The sequence below is a fragment of the Sphaerodactylus townsendi genome, linkage group LG02 (assembly GCF_021028975.2).
Source record: "Sphaerodactylus townsendi isolate TG3544 linkage group LG02, MPM_Stown_v2.3, whole genome shotgun sequence".
NCBI classification, from domain to species: Eukaryota; Metazoa; Chordata; class Lepidosauria; order Squamata; family Sphaerodactylidae; genus Sphaerodactylus; species Sphaerodactylus townsendi.
Genome location: NC_059426.1, coordinates 154344185 through 154369819, shown reverse-complemented (window position 1 = coordinate 154369819; position 25635 = coordinate 154344185). Strand labels below are relative to the sequence as shown.

The 25635-nt window shown below is 41.7% G+C and overlaps 1 protein-coding gene across 1 annotated transcript in view; it reads right to left on the bottom strand.

Annotated features, from left to right (window-relative positions):
* UNC79 (unc-79 homolog, NALCN channel complex subunit) overlaps positions 1-25635 on the bottom strand; it is a 121866-nt gene that overhangs the window by 83040 nt on the left and 13191 nt on the right. The window contains exons 3-10 of the mRNA XM_048484629.1: positions 21848-22152; positions 17513-17683; positions 11996-12088; positions 8604-8659; positions 7456-7585; positions 5850-5914; positions 2996-3084; positions 628-668 (exon numbers count right to left, since the gene is read on the bottom strand). Coding sequence (XP_048340586.1) covers positions 628-668; positions 2996-3084; positions 5850-5914; positions 7456-7585; positions 8604-8659; positions 11996-12088; positions 17513-17683; positions 21848-22152 — 950 coding nt within the window. The remainder of the gene's footprint in view (positions 1-627; positions 669-2995; positions 3085-5849; positions 5915-7455; positions 7586-8603; positions 8660-11995; positions 12089-17512; positions 17684-21847; positions 22153-25635) is intronic.

Below are 25635 nucleotides of genomic sequence, written 5' to 3'. Positions count from 1 at the left end.
CCATAAGGGTCCAACTAGAAGGATCATCACAGGATCTTTGCAAAACCTTGTACAAGGGAAATTGCAAGTGATCTCTATGAAATTGTGTTAATTATTAGCCTTGGACCCAACTCATTACTTGCCTTGCAAAGAAGAATAGATGGGAACCTATCTTTTATCAGTTTTTTTTCCTTCCAAGGCTAATAGCAGCATGGGTTGCTATAGGTGAAATTATGCAGTGGTAGTAGGGTTCAAAACTTTCCCCCTTTTCCAAGTTGCACTTGTTTAAATTGGAACCTTGCAGCTGAGATCTACTTTTTGTAGGCACTCAGAAGATCTTATCACAGTTTTCCCATCATCTTGCCAACTTTCACTATTGAGAAAAAGAACCCTTCAGGAATGCCTTTTCTGGCATTTCTCTTTCAAGTGTGGGTAATTTTCTGCTAATTGTTTCATTAAATGTATTTCACACAGCACACCTGTAGTCCTCTTTCCGTACCTGATCATGCCCTGGGAATTACTGATATAGGGTGTTGGGTTGAATGACCTTTGAGCACCATTATAATCCCACAATTCTATGATTCTATAAACACTCTTATGACAGTATAGTCAATATTATTCGCTATCTGTTTTTAAATTAAGTCTTACCTTGAGGCAATAGAACATCAATCAACCATTCACTGTGATCCCTTAAAAGGAAAAAAAAGAATCAGAGTAGTTTGTGATGTTTTTGTTTTTTACCCCAAAGGAAACAGACATGTTCTAATTGCACAGGGTGGGTTTCTTATTATCATTATGAAAAGCTTTTTATTTTTTTCAAAAACATCTGGATTGTGTTAATTAGCCCTCTTTGTTACATGGCGTCTATTGCAAATAGCTCACGTGTTGTTGCCTTTCACAGGTTACACTGAAGACTCTAATTGAGCAGATGAAAAACTACAGAACATTCTCGCGATGCTCAGAGGGCAAAAGGCAAAAGACAAACGCAAAAAGAGAATAGACAGCTCCAATATCAAAAAGGCAAGCTATCCCAGTTGAGAAGCCAGACTTCTACCAAATTGAATTACTAATGTTTCAGGTTTGAATAAAAAATGACTTCAATGCCAAGGTGACTTCTATAAAATTAAATTACCTTCCTCTAGAAATAGTGTCCCTGTGCTGCTGAGACACCAAGGAAGCAGGAAGCCATTAAGAGAATAGCTTCTGGCCTTCAGTTTCTCCCGACTGAATTTGTATTAATTTGCTTACTGTTTGAGCAAACTGCTGAGAATGACTGGATTCTATAGCAAAGGTACCCTTCAGCTCCTAGAATCTTCCATTCATGGAAGGTGGAATTGAATAGAATGGAATGGAGGAGTCTTAAGTGAGAAGTGTCACCTTTGGATAAAGTCCTCTGTGTTATAGACAGGAGAAATCTTCCACTAATGGATGACTTCTAAGAACAGACAAGATGCCCTTCTTGAGAAAAAGGGCACCTCCCAATCCAGTTCAGTGTATTTTAACAAGTAATAATTTCAACTGTTTAACCAGACCAGATTTCATTATGAGAGACACCAGTTTTTTGTTATACTATTAAAAATGTCTCCTCCTAAGCATCTTGTGAAGGACATTAATGGTTCCTTGATGAAAATGTTAACATAATGCCTTGCCTTTAATAACTACTGGTAATACAATCTTGAGCAGAGATGCACCCTTTGAACTCAATTGGTATGGCATAATGGCACTGGGAGTGGAGTTTTTCAATAGTATTCAAGCCAAAGCTTAAAATGTATCTGTCTTGAGTCTATGGTCAAAACTAGAGAGGGCAATAATGTAAATAGAATTTTTAAGTAATGTAAATGGAAGCTGTTGGGAATCCACAGTTGGATTTGGATCGAGGGGTATGGGTAGGAGTCATAATCTTCCCCATACAGGTCATCTCGCAAAATCTCCAAGGAGAAGTCGAAACCTTAGGGAGTAAATGATGGTCAAAAAAACAACACAGGAGAAAGGGTCTTATTTTAATTTTAGAAGTTTCCATTTTGCCACAGTTCCAATCTAATTCAAATCAGGGACCTCACACAGACTATTTATTGTTATATATATACTAGTGGTAAAGCCCATTGCAGGGTAAAATGCGATATGCTATAGAAAAGTGGGTGGGTGGGAGCAAGCATGTTCTCTCACACTGGGCTTTACTGCTGCTTTACCTGCACCCTCCCACTGCTGGCCCACTGCCTACCTGTTGATGATCCCAGGACACCGCCATTGGCTTGCTGTTTCGGGTAGGGGAGGGTAGCCGGGGACTGGGAGGGTATTGGAGGACTGGGAGAGGGCAGACAGGGAGGCGAGTGCCAGGTCCGGCAGGAAGGTTGGCTTGGTGACCATGCCCTGCCAGGCCTGACTTGGTCTTTTGTGGGTGGGAAGGTGTCAGGGGAGTGGGGAGGCTTGGGCTGAGCCCAGCAGGACAGTGGATTCCCTGCCTGCCATCTCCCCCCCTGATGCCCCGCCTTCTCAGGTTGCTGTTTGGGGGCTGGAAGAGGCCAGGCGAGGGAGTGGGGAGGCTTCGGCTGGGCCTGTAGGGCAGCAAATGGCAACCTGCCAATGCCCTGCAGGTCCCAGCTTGGTCGTTGGGGGGTGGAAGATGGAAGGCAGGGGAATGGGGAGCAGGGAGAGGGTAGTGGGGCAATGGGGAGGGTGCTGGCACACTGGATAGGGAAAGCAGTGTCCCACTGCCCTCCCCACCAGGTCAGCTTGCTCCTCAGTTGCGGGAAGGTAGTTAGAATATACATACACAAATATATATATATATACACAAGTATATATATATATACACACACACTAACTGGAAGACCACAGTGTGGTCTGGTGGGTAATATAAAAGAAAAAGGCCATCTCTCTAGACCTCAGTTGTCTCAGAATTGTACAGTTTCATTTGAGCAGGACTTTGTTACTGAAGTTCCACACAGGTTTAAAAGTAGATGATTCCTAAATTCTTGATAGCTTGTGTAACTTTGGCCTCTCATACACTACCCACCCTGCAATCCTCTGGCTGCATTCTTCACAAAGGTAGAGAGGGGGTGGTTTATCACCCAAAGCCACAGACAAGGAAGGATCTATGCACATCTGAAATACACAGGAAGGATAGAATCAGTTTCTCTCTCCAAAAAGGCATTCCAGTCAATGTATCTTCTAAACTTTATTAGCAGATGCATGGATACAACAGAATCTATTTTCTAGATACTGGACTTCTCCAGGTGATCCTACCAGTTATCTTAGTGCTCAGGTATAGGAAAGGATAATCGGGAACGAGTGAATTGAGAAAGGTGCCAGGAACATGTATAAAGAAACAAAAGTCCTGTCTCCTCCATATTGACTTTAAGGGATTTTATTTATCAGATGGTCTCATTTACCTCCACACCATGAAAAGCTTCAACTGCCCACTTCCACAAATTAAACCTCTGTTAAAGGACATTCTTCTCCATGGCTATTGGCAGGCCTATAATATAATGTTCCTGAATTCCTTGGGCAAAGGGCAAGATCAAACATGAGAAAGAGAGAACGTGCTGAATGTTTGCTTGGAAAATAGTTGTTGGGAATTCATTCATCCCAGGAAAAGAGGTAATGTGATCATTTCTCATTCAGCAGTTTTGGTTTGTGGGAACATATTCAGTTTCACTAAATCCCTCCCTAGGGAAAATCTGGCATGCCAAAATGAGATGGATTTATATGCAAACAAATTCGGGCTACACAAGCTGGAAAAATGCTGTTCACTACAATTTTGAAAGAGAATGGGATCTGCTTGCAATTGGAACTACGTTGTGGAAGCTGCTAACTGGATGGAAGGGAAGAATGTAAGATCTTTAAGAGTCAACCAGAACTTATTCCTGAGAAAATCGCTATATTACGGGAGAACTGCACATTGAAGGAGATGAGGTGCCTCCAAAAATGGAAATCCCAAGTCAAGTTCTCCCCTGCCCCATATTTTGCAACATCATGTAGCCTGCTGCATGACATCATAATGTTGTGTGTTCACCCTACTCTGCATCACCGGCTGGCAGGGGTGAGCAAACTTACAACATCATGATGTCAGAACCAAGAATAAGGGAAGGGATGCCACTTTTGGTGGTAGCTCTGTGCCTTTAAAAAGAGTAGTTCTACTCTCAGGCTTAGCTCAAGTACCAGCCACTTAATCCTGAACTTCTTAAAGGCTAATTGTGCTTTCCCCCCAAAAATACAAACTGGGAACAGCACAGAACTTCTCTACATTTTCCATGCAATGCAATGTACTGGTTACAATTGTCTGACAGCCAATGTTATAGTTGCAGGATAATACTGATAATGAGAGAAAGATAATGATATGGGATTGGGGATACTCTGGGAAATAAACAGGCAGAGGTGTCCTATATACAAACAGTAATTTGGTATTCTTTCTCTTGATCACACCTAGCCAGAATGGTGTAGTGATTAAGAACAGTGGACTCTAATCTGGAGAACTGGGTTTGATTCCCTGCTCCTCCACATGAAGCCTGTTGGGTGACCTTGGCCCAGTCACAGTTCTTTCAGAACTCTCTCAGCCCCACCTGTCTCACAAAAGTGTCTGTTGTGGGGAGGGGAAAGGAATACAATTGCAAACCACTTTGAGACTTCTTAAGGTAAAAAAGAGAAGGGTATAAAAATATTTTCCTCTTCTTTGTCTTCTTCTGTAATAAGTCCTCTAAAGGTGCCATTCTAAGTGAAGTTACCATGTATCAAAAATCTGAACCAGACCTCATGTGGATAGAAAAATCCAGAGAATGAGCCCTGGTTCAGATGGGGCATATTCTTTTGTAGACCTGCAGTGGACCCTCCAGGTTTTCAGGAAAATGTGAAGTTAAAAAAGGAAGAAGGGGGTTAATCCCTTCTTGTGTGCCCTTGTCCTGAAAGGAGAGTCCTTCGGGCTATAAGGGGGCAACCTTAATTCGGCAACAGTATGCTAGGCAGGAAGGAGAACCTAGCAGCACGAGCAGCCATGATGCTGGCTGGAAGGCTGGCCAGCAAATGGGCAGCCCAGCAATGGAGAATAAAAAGGATGAGATCTTGCAGGTTCCCCATTTGTATCAAAGTCCATTGTAGTAAATGCTGTTTATGATGTAATGCTGTGGTGTAGTGGTTAAGAGCAGTGGACTCTAATCTACAGAACCAGGTTTGATTCCCAACTCCTCCATATGAGGGACAGACTCCTATCTGCTGTGTGACCTTGAGCTACTAACAGTTCTTCAGAACTCTCTCAGTCCCACCTACCTCACAAGGTGTCTGTTGTGGGGAGAGGCATGGAAGGAGATTGTAAGCCACATTGAGACTCCTTAAAGGAGATAAACTCTTCATATTCTTCTTCTTTATGATGGTGCTGTAAGGGGTGTCTAGGCTCCAGTATGAGCAGAGGCAAGGAAAACGATGTGTGCATAATTATAGCAAGGGTTTTAGGATTCAGAAGGTGGACTATAATGATGACGAAACAGAAACACCATGTTCAGAAGCCATATAGCTCTGAATATCAGTTATAGGTGGGGAGTCTAAAACAGCAGGACACTTTGGTCTCTGTGCCCTGCTTTTGGGATACCTGACTGGCCAAGTTGGAAAACTGGATGCTGGATTAGACAGGCCACGTATCTGGCCAAACAAGCTACTCACCTTATATTCATATTTATAAACAGCTACCCTGGGTCTTAGCTACAACAGGTACTGCTAAAATAAGAGTGTAAAGCAGGGTTTCAGATTAACAGGGTGTTAGAGAGAAAGTCCTTTTCTTTCTAACTCTGCCTTGTAATTCCTGGGTCTATTTGAACATAATTATCAGTAGGTTGGTTCTTCCGTGGGCAAAATCTAAGGGGTGCGAACATGTCCATTACCTTCACTGCTGGCTTGTTAATGGCATTATGGCATTCAATGTGCTGACAGTGTATAGGATTCCATGCTGAAAAACAAAATCACCACTGATAAACGCATAAGCAAATGAACAGCTGAATATGGATTAGATACAACAGTGAGGGAGATCTTTCAGGATGATCCTCTGTAGTGAGTGGCAAGCGTTGGGGATCAGGTTTTGGTCTTCAACTCCAGGTGGATTCAGAATTCTTTTGATCTCTGACTCTGATGTCCATCCAGCATCAGCACTTATTCAGTTGTGGCTCAGAGAGAATGTGTGCTGGCGGATCATTACGGATGAAATTTCAGCGCACAACTCCAATTAAATCCAGATCTCAAGCACCCCTGCGGGCAAACAACTTTACCTGAGCATTTAGAGAGCCATTAACTACTGTGCTAGATCATAATGGGAGTCCATATTCTAAATGCAGAAAGACTTGGAAATCCCAGCAGCGTAATCCTGCATATTAAATACATGTATATTTCTAAGGGCTGAGTCACACATGCAAATTCTCCACAAAACCTGCAGTTTCAAATGATGACTTGCACAAGTCAAAATACAGCTGATAAAGACAAATATAGCATAAAGAGAGAGCCAGTTTCTTCCCAGCATCATAATTTCAGTCACGTATATATATATATATTAAAGCAGGATAAATATGCTTAGCAACTTGTGTTGCTTTATTGTTCAAAAATGTATTTTTAAAGAAGTTAAAAATTGTTCTGTAGATTGAGGCAACATGGACACTAGCCAATCTGTGCCATCCATACCCAACTTTCTGCACCAAACTATTTTTTCCAGAATTCAGCTCAGGAAAGGAAAGTACATTTGAACTGAACATAACGGGGGTGCTTTCCAATCAGCCCAACTGCTAAAAAAAATATGACGCCTGTCTTCATCTACAGGCTACACTACATGTAGAACTTTTGTTAACACCTCCAAGGCTGAATGTTCACACATTCAGCATTGAGAAAGGAAACTCTATGCATGTGTAAACCAGCCCTAAATGACAGCAAGAGAGAATGAGGCACTGAAGCAGAGATGGTGAGAAAGAAGAGTTTCTTTTTCCACCGGTCCAGGAAAAAACCAGTATCCCCCCTACTTAGGGAGATAGAAGCAAGGAATTAGTACAATTGGCACACTGACAGGCTCTTTGGCTGAAGCTGCAGAATCCAGCCGTTTCATTATAGAATCATAGAATTCAAAGGCACCCAATGGATCACCTAGTCCAACCCTCTGCCCTAAGACAGGATCTTCTCTAGCTGAAACATCCTTAACAGATAGTTAAAAGCCAGACTGAAGAAGAGCATTCCACACTTTTTCTTGGCAAACACTTCCAATGCTGAACTCATTTTCAAGTTAAGAAGCTGGAAACTGTTGGTTGCTCCTTTACGGGGAAGCACGTTAACAGAAAACCACACCATGGCTTGGAAGCACTTTCTGCATGATGCTAAAAACACTCGGTATATAGAAACCATTGCTCAGGGGAGAGAAAAATACTACAGAACTTTCCACAAGCTATTCGCATCGACTATATATTATGTAATGCTGTTGTATTAGAATGCGCAACTGGACGGTGTTTCACTGACCTGTGTATTGTAGGCCTCGGTATTCACTTATTGCCCCTGGAGGTTTTAGGTTGGGCCAGTAGTGGAAAAGCATTTGTACCGCAGGAGGTTTTACTTGAGAGGGGCCATACGCAATTACGTACAGCAAATCCTAAAACAAAAAAAAGGAGCTGGAAGTTCAGTTTCAGAAAGTATCAGTATCCCCAGATGAACGAGATACAGCATAGGAAAAACTGTGCCAAAATAATATAAGAAAAGCACTTGCTTCACTGAAAGCTCTGTAGAAATCTTAAGGATGTTCATTTATATTTCTGTGGTATTTGTTTATTAAAATACTTCTACCATTTTTTGAGGTCCTTAAGATCTCTCAAGCTGCATGCAAAGTGCCATTATTTTTAAAATAAACCAAAATCACATACTGATACCAGTTAAGAAAAGTTAAAACATTTTGAAAGATATTTCAAAATGAACAGTGAAATACTATCATAATTCAGAGCACATACATCAGTAAAACTGTGTCTCAGAAACAATGTTCCTACTTTAGAGTAATTTTCTTTTAAACACATTAGTCTCACCAGCAAATTAAAAGCTAACAGAAATGGTACCAAACAAGCCTCCTGAAGAGTATTCAATATGCTCAGTGCTGCCACCAGGATCTTGTCATATCTCTTCCCCATCACCACCTAACCTCTGAAGATGGTGTGAAACAAAGAAATGTCTCTCCAGAAAATTCTACTGTGTGGGCAGACTCATATGTTGTAATCCACCTTGAGTCTCAGTGAGAAAAAGTAAATAAATATTCAAGCAAGTGGCCCTTGGGTACCTCATACTCCCAAGGACTTCATATTGTAAAAGAAATTGCACCCTTGTATGTGTGCATTAGCATGTGTGACCTGTTTTAAAGATCGAATCAATACTATTTCTTCCCTGATTTCAAATGGTTTGATCTGCTTCTAAAACCAGAACCAGAGATGGGAAGTGGGGTAAGGTAACACTGAAAATTTAAATTCATACTTCAGTACAAAAATACTACTCAGACTACAGGAAAGGAATAAGACATACAAACTGTTGCCACTGTTTGAGGTGACCATTTACAGGGATCTCAATTGTCAAATAAAAAAATTGTTCGGGCAACTGTTCCCACAAAATGCAATGTACCACAAACTTACTTTCCACACTTCGTGTTTGTACTTCATAAGGCATTCCAGTAACTGACAGTGATACACTGGATGAGAAAAGACAAACAGAAGCACTCCAGTTGAAATGTAAAATTAAGAAACAGAAAAGTTTTGTAACATTTTTATTGATTTAATTGGGCTTTTTTTTTGCAAAAGGATAGCAATACTATTTTTTTCAAGCCACCCTTCATTCTGGTAGTCTTATCTGTGGATATAGCAATATTATAGTCACCATAGCCAAATTCTGGCAGACAACAGACACTCAAGGACACCTAGTATATTCTTCATAGGCCTATACATCCTCAGAATGCATCAATGAATGTGTCCTTGTGTGTGTGTTTAATGCTAGGATGAGGAACTGAGTTCTTGCCTAACCATATTCTCCATAGTATGTGAGAGGTATTTAGGAAAACAGGGGCCCTTTCATTGATGATGAACATTTGAAATCCAGTCAAAACATTCCTTACCACTTACATAAGTACAGTCATTCCTTACTATTTTACTTATGCCATTGTATCATGAAGAAAGCACCAAAGGGCTGAGAGAAACGAGGCAGCCTTCCCTCCACTTTCCCTGGAGATAGATCACAATCTTTGGAACTCCAAGGGAAAGACAAGTGATATCCATCCCAGCCAGGGATTTCATACCTTCCACTCCCAAGAAGGCAACCAATAACTTGAGACAATCTCGGCAGTGTATTGCTTTCTCCTGTCAAATCTTATATTGTCAAATTGCCTTGAATGTCCTGATGTAATGATTTAATACGTTTAAATGACCTTGAAGCTAATCAACGGGAATACCATTCATCACTAGTAAGCCACCTTAGAGGCTGCATACTTGCACTGATAGGCTGAATAATTGTTCTTTCTTATGACAAAGGCCCCTTCTGCACATGCAGAATAATGCACTTTCGATCCACTTTCAATGCACTTTGCAGCTGTGCGTAATAGTAAATAGACTGAAAGTGCATTATTCTGCATGTGCAGAAGGGGGCAAAGTTTATCAGAAGTTAATTAGAAAATATTTCTGTTCCTTTTAAAAGCTTTTCAACACTATCATGGGAACAACAGTGAACCCAGCTAAGGTCCAACAAAAGCCCTGTTCACAAGTTACAGTGAATGCACATACAACTTGATTTTTCTTTATATGTGTTCCGTAATTCTCATGTCACGGTCAACGCATGTACAGCTGACTAGGTGAATCAAATCCCACATTTATGCAAGTACTGGTCCTCAGTTTCTTTCATAAAGTGAACATGCATTGGTTCTTCCTTACAGGTGTATGAGCGGACACAACAAATATGCATGCATACACTGTAACTTATGAACAGAGCTACAGTAAATGGCCTGAAAGAAAATGCTGGCTTATTGTACTCTGTGTAGTCAACATGATTTTATCTCATCTGGTATAAACCATGTGTCTAAATCCAATGCCAGGTCTGTGAGCACTACTGTACTACAAGTTTCAGATACTGTACTGCACTGTACTACAACTGCTTTAACAATCCTTCGCCTAAAAAGAGCCTTACTGCCCAGGATTATTTGGGAAGTCAATCCAGTCAAAATATAGAAGCATGCAATGCAACTGTGCCCTTTCTTATTATTTTGGTTTCTCTTTGGTATGTCAAGGAGTACCATCTTTTTATTGACAGATGAGTGGCATTATATGGACAGAAGCTCAATGGGTGAAGCTTTTCTGAGCCCAGAAGTGCTGTGATAGGGAATGCTTTGCCTGTTGCTTCTAGCTGAGCTGTTAAAGGCAAGGAACTTTCATATATTAAAATTGTGCCAAGACTTCTGTTCTTCAAATCAAGCCTGACTGCTTCCTCCTTACTATTAAAGAGTTTAGGAGACTTGGAGCCCCATCCGGGGGCAGGGGTTGAATTCACCCGTGGGAGCAGTCCTCTGGTAGATTTGCCCTCCCTAAGACACTTACCCTGGTGGAAGAGCGATTCGTCCAACATGCAGCTGCCGCAGCCCTCCCCAGTGCTGGAACGCAGTGCCAAATGTGGCACCAGTGTCCCAGCACCCCTGCCACTGGCTTAGTGGGGGCTGGGGTGGGGCCAGGGGAGGAGCTCCCTCCTGGTCATTCAACTCATTATGCTGGTGTAACCCCCATGCTTAGAATGGGTTGACCCAGAAAGGGGTGGAGACTCAAAGCAGCAGAAGGCTGCAGAGCTCTTTGGAGGAGACAAGGCTACCAGACTCGGACCTTGATTTCTATAAGCCCTTAACACCTTGTTAAGGTAACTGCAATGTTGTTGGGAACTACTGGGAAGGTAGTTGTTTATTTCGCTCTGCCGTAAAATGTTGGAGTTTATTGCTCGGTGGCTTCTTTTTGTGGTAGAAATGGGTGAGAGTTCTCCTGGAAACCTTCATCAAGTTGAATCCTGTTCATCAAGCCCTTGGAGTCTTCAGGAGCCAACCCACTTGCAAAGAAGAATTGGACTTGGCAGTATCAGTAGACTGTAAATATAAGGACTGAAAAATGCAACCCGAATGACCTTGAAGTGTGATGTTAAACGTTATTGGCGGATGTTGCATGTTAACAGGCAAAATCCATTTTGTCTTCAAAAAAATTTGTTATTGCAAACTCTGGCCCTGCTCCCGCCCTACAGAAACTCACAAGCCAGAGTTTACAGTGTTTGTAAAACAGTTTGCACCGCACGCCGTTGGTGTAAGCCAGTTAAACACAATGAGGGATTCTTGGCAGTGGGAAGGTTTTCATGCCTATGAAGCCTCCCCATGCTGCTGGGAAACCTCTTTGGGGGCAGAAGTCAGGCGTGGCAGCAGCACCACATCCTGGTGCCCAGCTCTTGGGTGGGGCTGCCTGGCTTTTTCCCCAACCTGTTTTCCCCAGGTTTCAGAATTAGCAGGGAGGAAATATTCAAAAGCCAGGACAGCAAGCTGTGTGGGAACATGGGGGGGGGGAGTAATGAAGAGGAAAGAAGCTGGAACATTAAGGCTGCCTGGAAAACACTATCATGCGGCCTTACAGAAATGCAACATCTGAGGCAATTAACAACTTTCTATTTGAATTTAACACAACCTTAATTACCACTAAAGTCACAGAGATAAAAACTGACACGCTTCTACTTTCATGTATTAAAACAGAATTTTTAGAAATAGTTCAAAGCTGGGTATCCAGATTTATGCTTGCAACACTGTGAAATCTGTTATCACCAAAGAGGCTCCTCCAGGCTTAGCAATTTAAAAGGACTATTTTTAAAACTTATTTTTCAAAATGCAAACATAATGGGAAGCATTTCCTGCAGCATAGGCTTTCAAACAGCCCTGCTAAAAACATTTTAATGTGCTTTTTCACATAACAGATATACAGAAAGATTGACAGATATACAACTTGCCCAAAAGGCTGAAACATACCGGGATTGGTTGTGTACTGCATTGCAATCATTAGCATTGAAGAAGCAGACAGATTAACATGAGCTGGAACCCCTTCTCTTCTTGAGGAACCCACTTCAAGGAAAACAGAAAACAGAGGTTCAACACGTTGGATGATGCAAATGGAAATTTGACATTTTGATCATGTAAGTTTCATTCAAACATGGAATTAATGACATTCAGACATTGGAACTACAAGCCTACAAGGGTTTCCCACTGGCATCAGTGATAGGCATGATCCCCACCAACACGTTTCCTGCTGCCCACTTGCTTCTTCCCTAAAGGAAAGGACACATTTAAGGACCTCAGTGGAGCAAGGCCCCAGGAAGTATCCCATTTAGGTCTGCTAGAAGAATGACTTTGGAAACAGCTGCCTCAGTTACAAAGGGTTGCTTGATTTGGAACTTCTCAAGATCTTGTGACAGCCATTTTGTGATTAGTCCCATCTCTCAACTCAGCCTCCTTGTGATGAGTTATACTTCTCACAGCAGCCATTTTGTGGTGGTGCTCACTTTCTTTCTCAAATTTCCAGTAGTGTTGATAAGATCAGTCAGCTGGAAACCCTGGTGTAGAAGCTAGGAGATCCAGCTCCAAATTTCATCTCAGCAGTAGAGCTCACTGATGATCTTGGGTCAATCATTCTCTCTTAGTTTCAAACTACCTCATGGAGTTGTGAGAACAAAATGTGGTATGAAAAAGCACCTTGAATCCCCCCCCCCCTAAACTCCTTGGAGGGTGGATAGAATACAAATGTGGAAACAGATTAATCCCAGGCCATCTCCTTCCAGAAATCTACTCCATTTTTTATAGCTGATTGATGGCACCTTGTTACAATAGTCAACCAATAGGTCAGGAGACAAATACGTCTCTAATTCACATTGTATAATCTACTCAATGCAGACTTGTGATAGCTGATTGACCAAGAGTCTTGGATGATCTGTTTCTTCTATGACTCTGGGCCAGAGGTATGGGGAGGGAAATGGTGCCTGGGGCAAAATGGCACCCATCCTGCCCCCCTGTGCCTGCCTCTCCCTTTCCCGCTGCTCCACCCAATACTTACCTTAGTTTAGCTCAAAGTTTGAAAAAGCAGCCCGGTGGGAAGTACACTTCCCAGGAGACCTTGAAAGTACCAACTCCTGCAGAGGCCTCCCTGGGGGAGGGGACTCTCAAGGTCTCCTAGGAAGTGTACTTCTCACCAGGCTGCTTTTTAAGTGGCTAAACTATGGTAAGTAGGGGGAAGGGAGAGGGGACAATTTTCCACTCCCCATGTGACCCACTGGTGCACGCTTGGTGCATGGCGTGACCCCTGTCCCCTTATAGCTACACCTCTGCTCTGGGCTATCCTCTTCCAGCTTTGTCATGTTCCTGACCCATGATAATCATGGGTGTGCTGCAAAATTGGGAACATATGCAACCCACAGCATACTCAGTAATTTGATGCTGAAGAGGCAACATCTGCCATCACATAAGGGTGAAAATGCTTTAGTTTCATTCTTTCCCACTTGGTAAAATTGATTTTTTAAAACCTGAGACAAACAGGGTTCTATTGAGTCACTGTACATTACAACCTTTTGAATGAAAGAATAGTAGGATGTAGATTGTGAAGAAAAAAGGTAAACACAAGATGTGATTTAATAACAGAGGAACTGATTTTTATATTGAAGTAATGCCTTGGTTTGAGTTTTATAAGGCATTTGCTGACACTGTTTTTTATATTTCAGCCAGATTAACTTGGGGGAAGGAAAATACTTTTTTAAAAAAATGAAAGGCACAGGCCTCAATGAGAAAATGGTTTCCAACCTGTGTTGGCTTGATACAGATCACCAAAAGGCACACTAAAATATCTACGCTCAAAAATGACGGGCTTCGATCCAATCAGTTTTACCACTTGATCTCATTCCCCCCTCACTACAGCTCTTATGTTAGTCTACTTTTTTAACACACTGTAGGATTTGCCCAAAATATTTAAGTGAACCCTGGAGTGCCACCCCAACATAATGACACCACTTCTGTTTCTTTCACTAGAAGTTATTTTGCGTGTTGGTGCACCCCTTCCAATTCCCCCCATTTTTCCCCCCAGCCTTGGAACTGCTAGCAGGAAACTGGGGAAAGGAGTGGGAGGGGCCTTTGGATGGAATCAGAAACAGGCTCATATGCTTATTACTGACCCCTTCCACATAGGCAAAGTACAGTGGGTTGCAGTTGGGATAAAGCAACCCATGTTGCCGTTGGGGCATTCATTTGCTTCCATGCAGGCAGCGGACGGAGCCCGCAGAAGCAATTCAGGGTTGCCATCGTGCCTTTGAACGGAGGCGTGTTTTTTTAAATTCCCCTCCTCCGCTGCATAGCTACCTGGGCAAGCAGGCATGGACCCCGCAGCCATGCTAACACCCCATGTCCCTGTGTGGCTACGCAGCTGCCAGGCAGGAGCTTGGAAAATGCAGGGAAGCATGGCCACGTTAAAACAAAAGAATTGCAGATAGAGTGATTTTTTAAAAACCCAGGTTGGGGGGGAACACAGAACAGATTCACGTTAGGAGCGGGATCTGCACAAAGTTCCCCCCCAAAAGCGGGTTTTATACTGTCATTAGCCCTCATTTATTGGCCCATGCAGAAGGGGACACTGAATCACAAAGCTGCTGTAAAGTTGCCATCCAGCTGTAAAGTTGCCATCACAAAGCTGCTGTAAAGTTGCCATCCAGCATTTTGGTGGAACACACAGTAAGGGAGCAATCTATTCTGATGAAAACTTAAATTCCAAACTAGACATGTTTCCGATGTTCTAAGCTAATACATAAAGCATTCAGTCGGAAAGCATCAAAGGCATAAAATATGACAAATATGATATTCAATGGTAAGGAAGCTGAAAGAGCAAAATACGAATTTGTTCATAAGCGAAATAGCTTTCACTAGTGCTTTGGGAAAAATTAGCCCATAAATGAGTAAAACTGAAGAAATGAGACAGTACCAGGTTAAATAGAAAATGGAGCATTTTGTTGCCATTATCATTTGGAAATATAAGCATAAAGGAGCTCCTCATTGCCTTTTACCAGAGTTCTCTTTTCTACAGAAGAGAAACAGCATATTGACAAACGAACACTATCTTTGGGAACTTCACATGGGAGCTCCTGCATTCATGGAGTTCCCTGAATCAACCGGATGCTCACAGAGCTGTATGCATCGTTGAAATAGAAAGAGAGAAGTGGATCAGTATTGGAAGAAGAGTGTTCCGCATTTGCCTTCGGCCATCCACCCCGCCAAAAAATAAACACTGAGGATTCTGGGTTGAATCTAAAATTTGAACAGAGCAAAGTTCATGAATGGGATTTTCCTCCCTCCCTCCCTCCCCTTCCTTTTCCCCAGTTCCCTGCCTGCAATGTACAGGGCAAAATGGGGATCCACAGGATGAGGAAGAAACCAACAAAAACCATCCATCTTGTTTCATCAACAAATTGGCATTCTGCAAGTGTAAGTGCTGTTATAGGGCAACAGAAGGGCACATTTGCTTCCAACCAACAGAATTTTCACATGTACACAAAACTGTCACTTTCACCTCTATCCTTGTGCAGACCTTAATCAGTTCTGGAAAACTGCCCAGTAAGGTAACAAGGAAAACACAGCAAGGCAATGGGTTAGGGAAACATCATCAGGACTGTGAATAACAACTGAATAAATCAGGCCTTACAGTTGCAGAGAAAACCCTCATATGGACCAGCTCCCTTTATCAGTTATAATCAAAATTATGAGCATCTCTTGGCAGGGAATCACAACTTTAAAGTGTATTGATAGTTTCATAGGGTAGCAATGTTGGCTTGCAATAGAAGAACTAGATTCAAGTCCAATAGGATTTCAGAGATCAATAAGATTTTTAGGGCATTTCTGACGAAGGGAGCTTTGACTCTCAAAAGCTCATACCCTTAAAATCTTGTTAGTTTCCAAGGAGCTACTTGACTGATATCTAGTTGGTCTGAGATCCATTCCTTCTCATTCATGTATAAGTGACAAGTGTGACAGAGAAAAGTGTGTTTTTAAAAGTGAAGTTCTGTCTGCAGCTATTATTGTTTTCACTCAGACTAAGACCTAGCAGTCTAAGAACAGGGAAGCCACCTGACTGGCTGAGGCAACCCTTCACTCTGATTGCTTGAAGTGTATTGATGTTACCAGGAGGGAGGAGATCTCCCTATGTAAAACTATCTGAGAGGCTTTTTGGATTTTGGAGTTCCTGAACTGAATTGCTACCTGTCTTTGCTATGCTTAGCACATAACCTCTCTGAGGAAAATTGTTCAGTCAGTGAAGTGAATCTGTCTAATTCTACCATGTGACAGCCCTGGGTGCTGTGGTTGAAATCAAATATACCCAGACTAGGAGATCAGGTGGTTGGGTTATTGAGGGGCTCAGGCTGAAGAGCCATATATATAACCCGTGAGGGATAAATCTTCCAGGAAGAGGGAAGAAGAATTCTAAATACCAGTAATTATGGGATACTGGGTTTTACTTTCTTTTCCTCAGCAGAGTGTTTTATGTTTTAATTTTGAGGGCTTTCTATCTGTGAAGGCTGAGTGAATGTACTAAACTTAATACACTAAGCCTGATAGGATCCTGTGTGTGAGAGAAGTAATCCATTAGCCAGAATAACATCTTATATAATAAACTGCACAATCTTTAGAACACAAGAATTTACCATCTAAGCTAATTAAAACTGAAGAAACTTATTTAAATCTGTGCCTAAAAGCTATTGCTGCTTTTCTGCCAAAGATCTCTGTTGTAAATATTTATTTATGCTGCCTTATCCATTCCTTTTTCCCAGATGTTCATCTCCCATTCCCATCTCTTCATAAATAAATATTTTAATTGGTTTAAGTTTTACATCTCTCTGTTGTTGTTGTTGTTATTGTTGTTGTTGTTTTCATCCTCGTCATTATCATCATCATCATTATTAATAATCCCCTCTGGGGATGGGGCGGCATATTAAATCAAAAATTGATAGATAGATAGATAGATAGAGAGAGAGAGAGAGAGAGAGAGAGATGATGATGATGATGATGATGATGATGATGATGATGATGATGATGATGATGATGATGATGATGATGATGATGATGATGATGATGATGATGGTACAGTATTATTATTTTGGTGTGCCTTATAAAAGGGGCTTGCCAAGGAAGTTTTTAAAATAACGGCTTCCTTTACCTTCTGGGAGTATAACAGGGCTGAGGAAAAATGCTTCTTGTCACCAAATGCTACCATTCTTGAAGCACCTCAGTCCCTGAGGTGAAAAAGGCAGGAAAAATCTGACAAGTCTGGTCAGTGAGTGGTTTCCTTGCCTTGGTGATTTTGGAAAGTGTGGGGAATCCATCACAACAATAAAGCTTTTCTGTTTGTTGTTTCTGTTTAAGAAGATGTATTCACACGCATGGAGGCAATGCCCCTATTGTCTCAGCAAATAAGGAGGAACTTGCAATTCACTTTCAGAAACATAACTGGAATTTACTTACGTATAGCCATGGGCAAGAAAGATGTGCTGAGGTACTCTATAATATCTTTATGGAGAAATGGTGGGAACGTGGCTAAAGTGGAAATCATTGTATATGGCAAAGTACTCAAGATGTCATCGCTGAGAAAAGGTAGCAAACATGTGGTTGTGTAAAAAATGGACTGTCCAAGATCTGTCAAAGATACATAAATAAAGAATGTGAATACCTGGTTAGAAAATAAGCTACATTACAACTATTTCCTGGCTCCTGGAAAAATCACTGTCCCTGTCTTGTTGTTACTGCCTTCTGGGGACAACCTATTCAAATTGAATTGCTAGCACTGTTACCCTTCAGATTCATTTCCATTCTCGTGTCTGTAGTTACTCTGAGTGGACGGTTAGATTCATCCTGTCCTTAATGCACCTATTGGTAAAACACATAGGCATGGAGGCCTCGAGCAGGACAGAACTGTTAATGACATATTACAGGACAGTTCTGGTTCTGAAAAACATATTTAACCAGTGGAACACTCTCTCTTCTGGTTATCAAAACAGCATATCAAAAGTGAAGTATATTCTTCAGCATAGCAGGATGATACTGGGGATTGGGCATTTTTGGTATGAGAGTTGGTACATTACTATAATGTCCCTGTTTTCCTCTATAATGAGCTGGAAGGGTAATTTGCAATCAAAACATGAAAGTCATCCTATGTTTTACATTCTTATCAGATAGATTCAGTCTACTTCTGAATATTCAGTCAGACATTGTACATTGTACCGACAATTTTTCAGAAAGCAAGCGGGGCCAGGTAGAGCTTTTGTGCATCCCCACCCCAAGGCTTTTGATTGGCTATGCAGATTTTTAAAAATATTGCTGAAGGATCTTCATTGTGTGACTGAAACTAAGCTGTGGCAATCGTTTTAAGAATGGTTCTGCCTCTTGTGGCAGCCATTTTGTGGCCCTTCCTACTACCCTATGTCATAATCCAAAGGTGCCCACAGGCTCAAAAAGGTTGGAAACTGCTGTACTAGCCACTGGGCACCCACATTTTCTATAATTCTGAGAGGAATTATCCTATTCCCACTGCTTTGGTTTTATACTTATGTAATATTGTGTTCTGCATTGTTTACTCATATTGTTTTTAATGTGCTACGCCTTGTTCCAGATTGCTGTAATGGTGTATTGATAACACTGACTTCTACTGCATAATCAGCCTCCACTCTCCGTGAGAAACACGGATTATATAATAAATTAAAAATTAATTTTAAATAAAATAATTTAAAAATAAATAACTGACTGACTGACTGACTGACTGACTGACTGACTGACTGACTGACTGACTGACTGATGGAAAAGATTGGGGTTTTTTACTCTGCATTTCCATTATGTTATTTCATCAAAAAACATAATTTACCAGAGATGGGGATATACTTTCAGTCATGGATCAAGATAAAATTCAAGCTTTCTAGTAATTCTTTATAAAGCCCTTTGCAGCCTAGGACCCCATATTTATCAAACCACCTCTGCCAGTATACTTCAGATAGTTTCCTCCTTCAGTAGACTTTTTCAGACGCACACACACCGAGAGAGGTGTAAAACTGATGGGCAGATGTGCTCAAGATCTTTGTGCCACAGTTGTTCTTACTTCAGGTTGTCCCAGCCATTGAGTAAAAGCATCCCTACCCCTTGCACACACTTCTAAAATAGCCTGTCAATTCTGCCATCAGTCCCTTCTCTTCCCTTTCTAGGGATATAAATTTACCAGACATTCTTTGTGAAGTCTCTTTCTCTTTCTGAACAAGGATCAAATTGCAACCTCTAAAGCTTCTGAATGCGGAATATAACAGAATGATTGATGACTGTTGTAATTGCGGCAGTCATTATTGTCCCAAAGGCAGAAGTAGACAGCTTCAACTTCCATAAATATTGCCACAGAGTACAAAATTTAGAGTTAAAACAGTGGCTCCTGATTCACCTTCATGGTGATCAGATGCAACACCTCTATTAAACGTATTTCATTAAATTTTAAATGGACAATAGCAGAGTACAAACATTTATTGTTTTTCTTAACCATCTTCTCAACCATAGGCCCCTTCTGCACACGCAAAATAATGCGTTTTCAAACCACTTTCACAACTGTTTGCAAGTGGATTTTGCTATTCCGCACAGCTTCAAAGAGCACTGAAAGCAGTTTGAAAGTGCATTAGTCTGCATGTGCGAAATAAGCCAAGGTGTCCATGGGAGGCATGGTGACTACTCATGTGTTTACTGATGTCAATTTCCTTCTTCCCTAAAACTAAGAGACAGTTCTGCCTGACTTTCTTCTGTCTCATCAGAACAGGAAGTTCTTCAGAACACTCCAAGAGGCATCATCTTTGAGTCTGCCTGGAACACACATTCAGAAACATCTTCCTCCAATACAGGATACTTGTCTTGGAACTTCACAAAATATTAGTGTTGGTCCCAGTGCCACATCAGCCATTTTATTATTTCACCATACCACTCATGGCTGCCATTTTTGGTGATACCCATTACCTTCTTTTCCACTCCAAAAGCACCCAAAGGTTGAACAAGGCTGAGACTCCAGGCTTGCCAGTTTTCTGTCTGATCACTCAGAACATTTGCCCTTATTTTGCTTGCTCTTTCTCACCTTCATCCTAGTTCTACAGCTACTAACAAAGAGGCAGTGGAGGTATACTGGAAATATAAGCCAGCAATACATTCCTGTCAGAAAGGAGGGATGCCAACATTTGGAATAGAGTGATGACTGATCCATTTGAACACGTCTGCAGGCTGAGTCACAGCCCAACTAAATCATATAGATCAAACCTTAGAATGAACTTGCAAACCACCTTAGGCCCTTTCCTCACAGCTAACCACGATATAAAACCCGTGTTGGGAGGGGAACTTCACACAGATCCAGCTCCTAATGCGAGTCCGCTCCACTTCCCCCCCCCCCCAAAAAAACCCTTGGGTTTTTCAAGAATCGCACAATCTGCGATTCTCTTGTTTTATTGTGGATTGCAGCCATGGCCAAGTGAATGGCTGCCCCAGGAAGGGCATTACTTGGACATGCTTTCCTTCCCCCCCCCCCCAGCCCCTGCCTCTCTGCTGCATAGCTACAAAGGGGCACAGGGATGGCAGCATGGCTGCAGCTATGCAGCAGAGGAAGGTGAGTGAAAAAAAGCACCTCCGTGTGAGGGTGTGTGCCCCGGCCAATGTGCTCACTGACCATGGGACACCCAGCCATATGAACGGCCCGGGGCTATGATGGGTCCATTTATCCCGCCTGCAATCCTCTTTGCATTTGCTGTGCGGAAAGGGCCTTATATAAAATTGCTCTCCATGGGGTCTCTTCACAAAGTGAAATCACTTCAACAGTATCACTTCAACAGTATTTGTCAATAAACACAGATGTGCACTAGTGTACATGTAACCCCCATGCCCAGAATGGGTTGGCCCAGAATGGGTTGACCCAGTAAGGGGGTGGAGACTCAGAGCAGCAGAAAGGCTGAAAGAGCTCTTTGCAGAAGACAAGGGTACCAGACTCGGACCTTGATTTCTATAAGCCCTTAACACCTTGTTAAGGTAATTGCAATATTGTTGGGAACTACTGGGAAGGTAGTTGTTGTTTTTGCTATGTTGTAAATGTTGGAGTTTATTGTTTCAGGGTTTTCTTTTGTGGTTGTAATGCGTGAGAGTTCTCCTCGAGACCTTCATCATGTTGCAAACCTCGTTCATCAAGCCCTTTGAGTTCCTTGCTAGGAGCCAAACCCACTTGGCAGTTAGAAGAATTGGACTTGGCAATATCAGTAGACTGTAAATAGAAGGACTTGAAATGCAACCTGAACAGGACCTTGAATTGTAACGTTAAATGTTGATGTTTTAAAAGTGTTAATTGTAAAGAAAAGTAAACCGTTTTGTTGTTTAAAAATTGTTGTTGCAACTCATTCCAAGTACTGCCCCACAGAACCCACAAGCTGAGGTTACATACATATACATTTTCACATGAATTAAACAGTGCATAACATTGCATTGTGACCTGTGCTACATCTCTCACATTTGCAGAATTTAGAGCTACACCCATTTAAGCCCACATTTAACTTTTAAAAAGTTTATACAGCTTAGTGCAGATATAGAATATAGGTCTAACATGCAACAGTTTTACTTGTACTTGCTGTTTGCTTTTATGGTTAGATTTCTGTAATTTGCCTTGAGTCTCAATGAGAAAAGCAAGCTGTAACTGAATCAGATACAGAAATGTAGATCTGTACCAGTTTAAACTCATGCCTTTCATAAGCCTTCCACATTTCCCCCAGCATCAAGTTGAAGGTAGAGCTCCAAAGATTCACTTACCATGTTGACCATGTTGTAGTAAAGGAACTAGATCCAGCAGAGTCACCAATGTCACGTATAGTCCTTGATAGTCCAATGATGGGTAGTCTGATAACTGAGCATCACGACTTTGCTGGCCGCGTTCAGTGGGAGCATCTCGCAGGACGCTGTAAAGGAGGGAGCGAGTAACAGTAGGGTTGATGGAACTGACCTGTGGTCTTAGAGATGGGGTGAGTGGGAATGGCACAGGAAAAAGACACATGGTCATGGGCACTGTCAAATTGGAGGCATCTTGATTCTCCTTCTTCCCTGTGCGGGACAAAATGCTGTTGGGGGGACAAAGAAAAAAAAGAGACAACAAAGACACAAAGAACAGCACATTACATTGAAATGACACTATAAAACAAATAATAAAACTCCAGATACATCCCACATGAGATGCAATCGTCACCAATACTAGTGCCATCTTGCACAATCTAGCAACCATTCACTCTCATGCTTTGGAGAAAATACAATCCAGAACTGCTACTTGTGGGAAATTTCCATTGCATCTCATGTGTTATCTGGTTCATAAGGAGCAAAAATATAAAAAATGCATGTTTCAGTGCCATACCCATGTTTCACAGTTCAGTGAAATTTGTCGCAATTTGTCACAGAAGAGGGGGGAAAGCAGAAGAGGATCAGAATCAAATTGTCTGAAATGCATTCTTTTAAAAAAACAGTCTTGGGGAAAGTGTTTAAACGTCATCGTTGACAACAAGGGAGGTATTACTTGCAAAAAATAGGTGTGGCACTTACAGAAACATGTTTTTAGCAAAGAATAAACATGTGTGTTTGTTAAGAGAGCCTTAAAAATCACATGTTTATTGCATCAAAATAATGTCTGTATGTATTTTCATGATACTGTTTCGCAACATTCCATCAGTATCATCTGAGATAATGAGGTTTCAACAGGCACATGGATTTAGAAATAATATAATATTTCTAAAAATGTTAGCTAAACTACGTTTGGAAAAGCTTTAAAAATAATATATAGTTGATGGGGCTGCAGCATATGTTTGTGAGCTAATGAGAATGGTGGTTTGTGTGTGCTTTTAATCTGGGGAAAAGGAGACATTCACTTTTTTCCCATAAGTGGCCACTTTTGAATCTAAGGGCTAAGCAAGCATTACCTGTTACACAACTGCATATCAGACAAGGGACTTATTGTACATTTCTAATTCTACTTACGTAACTTACTCAACAAACTCACTACAGACTAAAGGAGAAATAGTTTAAAATAATTAAAAGGCTGGGTGGAAATCCACAGGAAGGCAGAAAGTCGATCAGATTGCTCTGCCTTCTGAATATTGTTACAAGCAAATGATTCAAAAGTCCTCAAACAACAATTTAAAAATTTCTGCTGAAGCAACCAAACTATAGGGCACAATCCAGCAAAATTGTCGCACTGATTTCAATGAGTTAAGCACATGCACAGTTAACTTTTCCTACACTGTGATCTGAAAAGGTTTAGAAAAGTGCTTCACTTTGGCTGGATTGAGTATATAACCCTCCCCCCACAAAGTTTATTACACAAGAGACATTAGAGAATAGTCTTCTACAAATATAGACTAGTTACAATACATCAAACCACATACCCAGTTTTCTATGTGTGTTTTGGAGGGGGTACGTTTTGAAGCTCTCAACTGCTTGCTTACTTTGCTCCTACAAATGTCTATAATTAATCTTCCGCCAAGGCAGAGAGGTTCACATTCCATTGACCTCTGTGGTAAAAAACGCACAGCTGAGGCCCCTTCCGCACATGCAGAATAATGCACTTTCAATCCACTTTGCCGCTGGATTTTACTGTGGCCCCTTCCGCACATGCAGAATAATCCATTTTCAAACCACTTTCACAATTGTTTGCAAGTGGATTTTGCTATTTTGCACAGTAAAATCCGGCTGCAAAGTGCATTGAAAGTGGATTGAAAGTGCATTATTCAGCAAGTGCGGAAGGGGGTGCGGAATAGCAAAATCCACTTGCAAACAATTGTGAAAGTGGATTGAAAGTGCATTATTCTGCATGTGTGGAAGGGCCCTGACTTTGGAAATCACTGTTCCCATTGAACAGACCTTGCAACTTGTCTTGCCAATGACAATGCACTGCACAGTTTAATTGGCAAGGGAAAAAAGGCCCAAAGACCTCTAACTGGACTGAAAGTTAGACTGACTGACACAATTGCAGGGCCAGAGGCTCATTTCTGTGCCACGCAGCCAACTTCAGCAGTTGCAGGCCTATGCAGAGACAGTGAAGACATTCTTGATTGGTCGAACAGGCATGCGCCCATCTTCCAATGTATAGATAATGGATGCATGCACTCAATAATGCAGATCCAATTCAAATAAACAGGAGTGGTGCTGCAGCATTGCATACTATGCCTCAATAATTGTTATATAATAGGGTTGCCAGCTCCAGGTTGGGAAAGATTCAAATTTATTTTGGTTCCTGTTACCCAACAGCCGATCAAAGAAAATCATCTGCCACTAAATCATGTCTGAAATGAGGCCACCCAACCTGCTGACAGTCACTGTTGCAATCATGAATATGAAAATATAAACATTCAGGGTGCGGATTGTTTTTGTTGTGTTTGATTGAATTTCCAGTGCCGAACTTTTCAGCTTCCTTTCCTATTAATGTTCCTTCTGTCCCTCACCAGCTCAATCCAATTGCAATCTCATTTGGCAACAAAGCATATTAGTCATTGCTTTCAGAGACTGTGAGGAACTCAAGACCAGTTGGTTGCACAAAGCCATCCACCTCTTAATGCAACCCCTAAGACACTACATGTCCCAGCATGCAATTCAATCTTCATCTAACTTGCTTTCTACCAAGAACAATGATTACACCTTCTAAGGGACCCAGGATCCCAGTGTTAATTTTGTGTCTTGTTCTGAGCTGTTCATAGGCAAAGCCACCATGTATTTCATGGCCAGCTCAGTCATTTGCGTTTTAATGATTGAATGACTAAGTCAGACAGGGCAGTAAAGAGCCTCCACTAATCACAGAACAACACAGGGGATAAAATTAAGCCCTCCCTCATCAAAATATTGTATGATACTGAAAGGATCTCAAGATGGCACATGGTAAGGACTCTAGCAGACTTAGACTCGTTCCGCTATCCTCCACTACTATCACCCTGTCCCATCAATATGAAAAGTGGTGAGAAGGAAGAAGAAAGACCAGATGAGTAAGAATACTCAGAATTTTATACAGCTCCCCAGAAAAAAGACTCTCCTCTTTGTATTGCTGGCTTCCATCCACAAATTCCACACCTACTGAGCTGAACTAATTAAATCATGGGGATTAAATTAGCAAGAGGAAGGGTACTCCTGCTTGTTAGTATGGCTGGGGACATGTTTATGATGTATACAATTCTTATGTGTATGATCATGCCTTTCTATGTATCTGCATTGTGTATATGTAAGGTTATCCAACCTCAGGGCTGAGCTTGGGAGTTCTCCTGGAATTATAGCTGATCTCCAGACTACAGAGATCTGTTCTCCAGCAGCGAGAAGCAGCTTTGGAGGGTGGAATCCATGGGATCACATGCTCACATATCTGTAATGTGAGGTGGGACATGCAGAGGTGGAGATACCAGGGGGCCAGGGGGTGCTCGTTGCACCAGATGCACGCCTGGGGGCGGAAAATCATCCCGCACCCCCACAGGGGCCCCCACTGCTCCCCCTGGCACCCACACACACACACTTACCTTCGTGAAACAGTTCAGGCTAGAGAAGCGGCCTGTTCTCTTCAGGCTGAAAATGGTCTG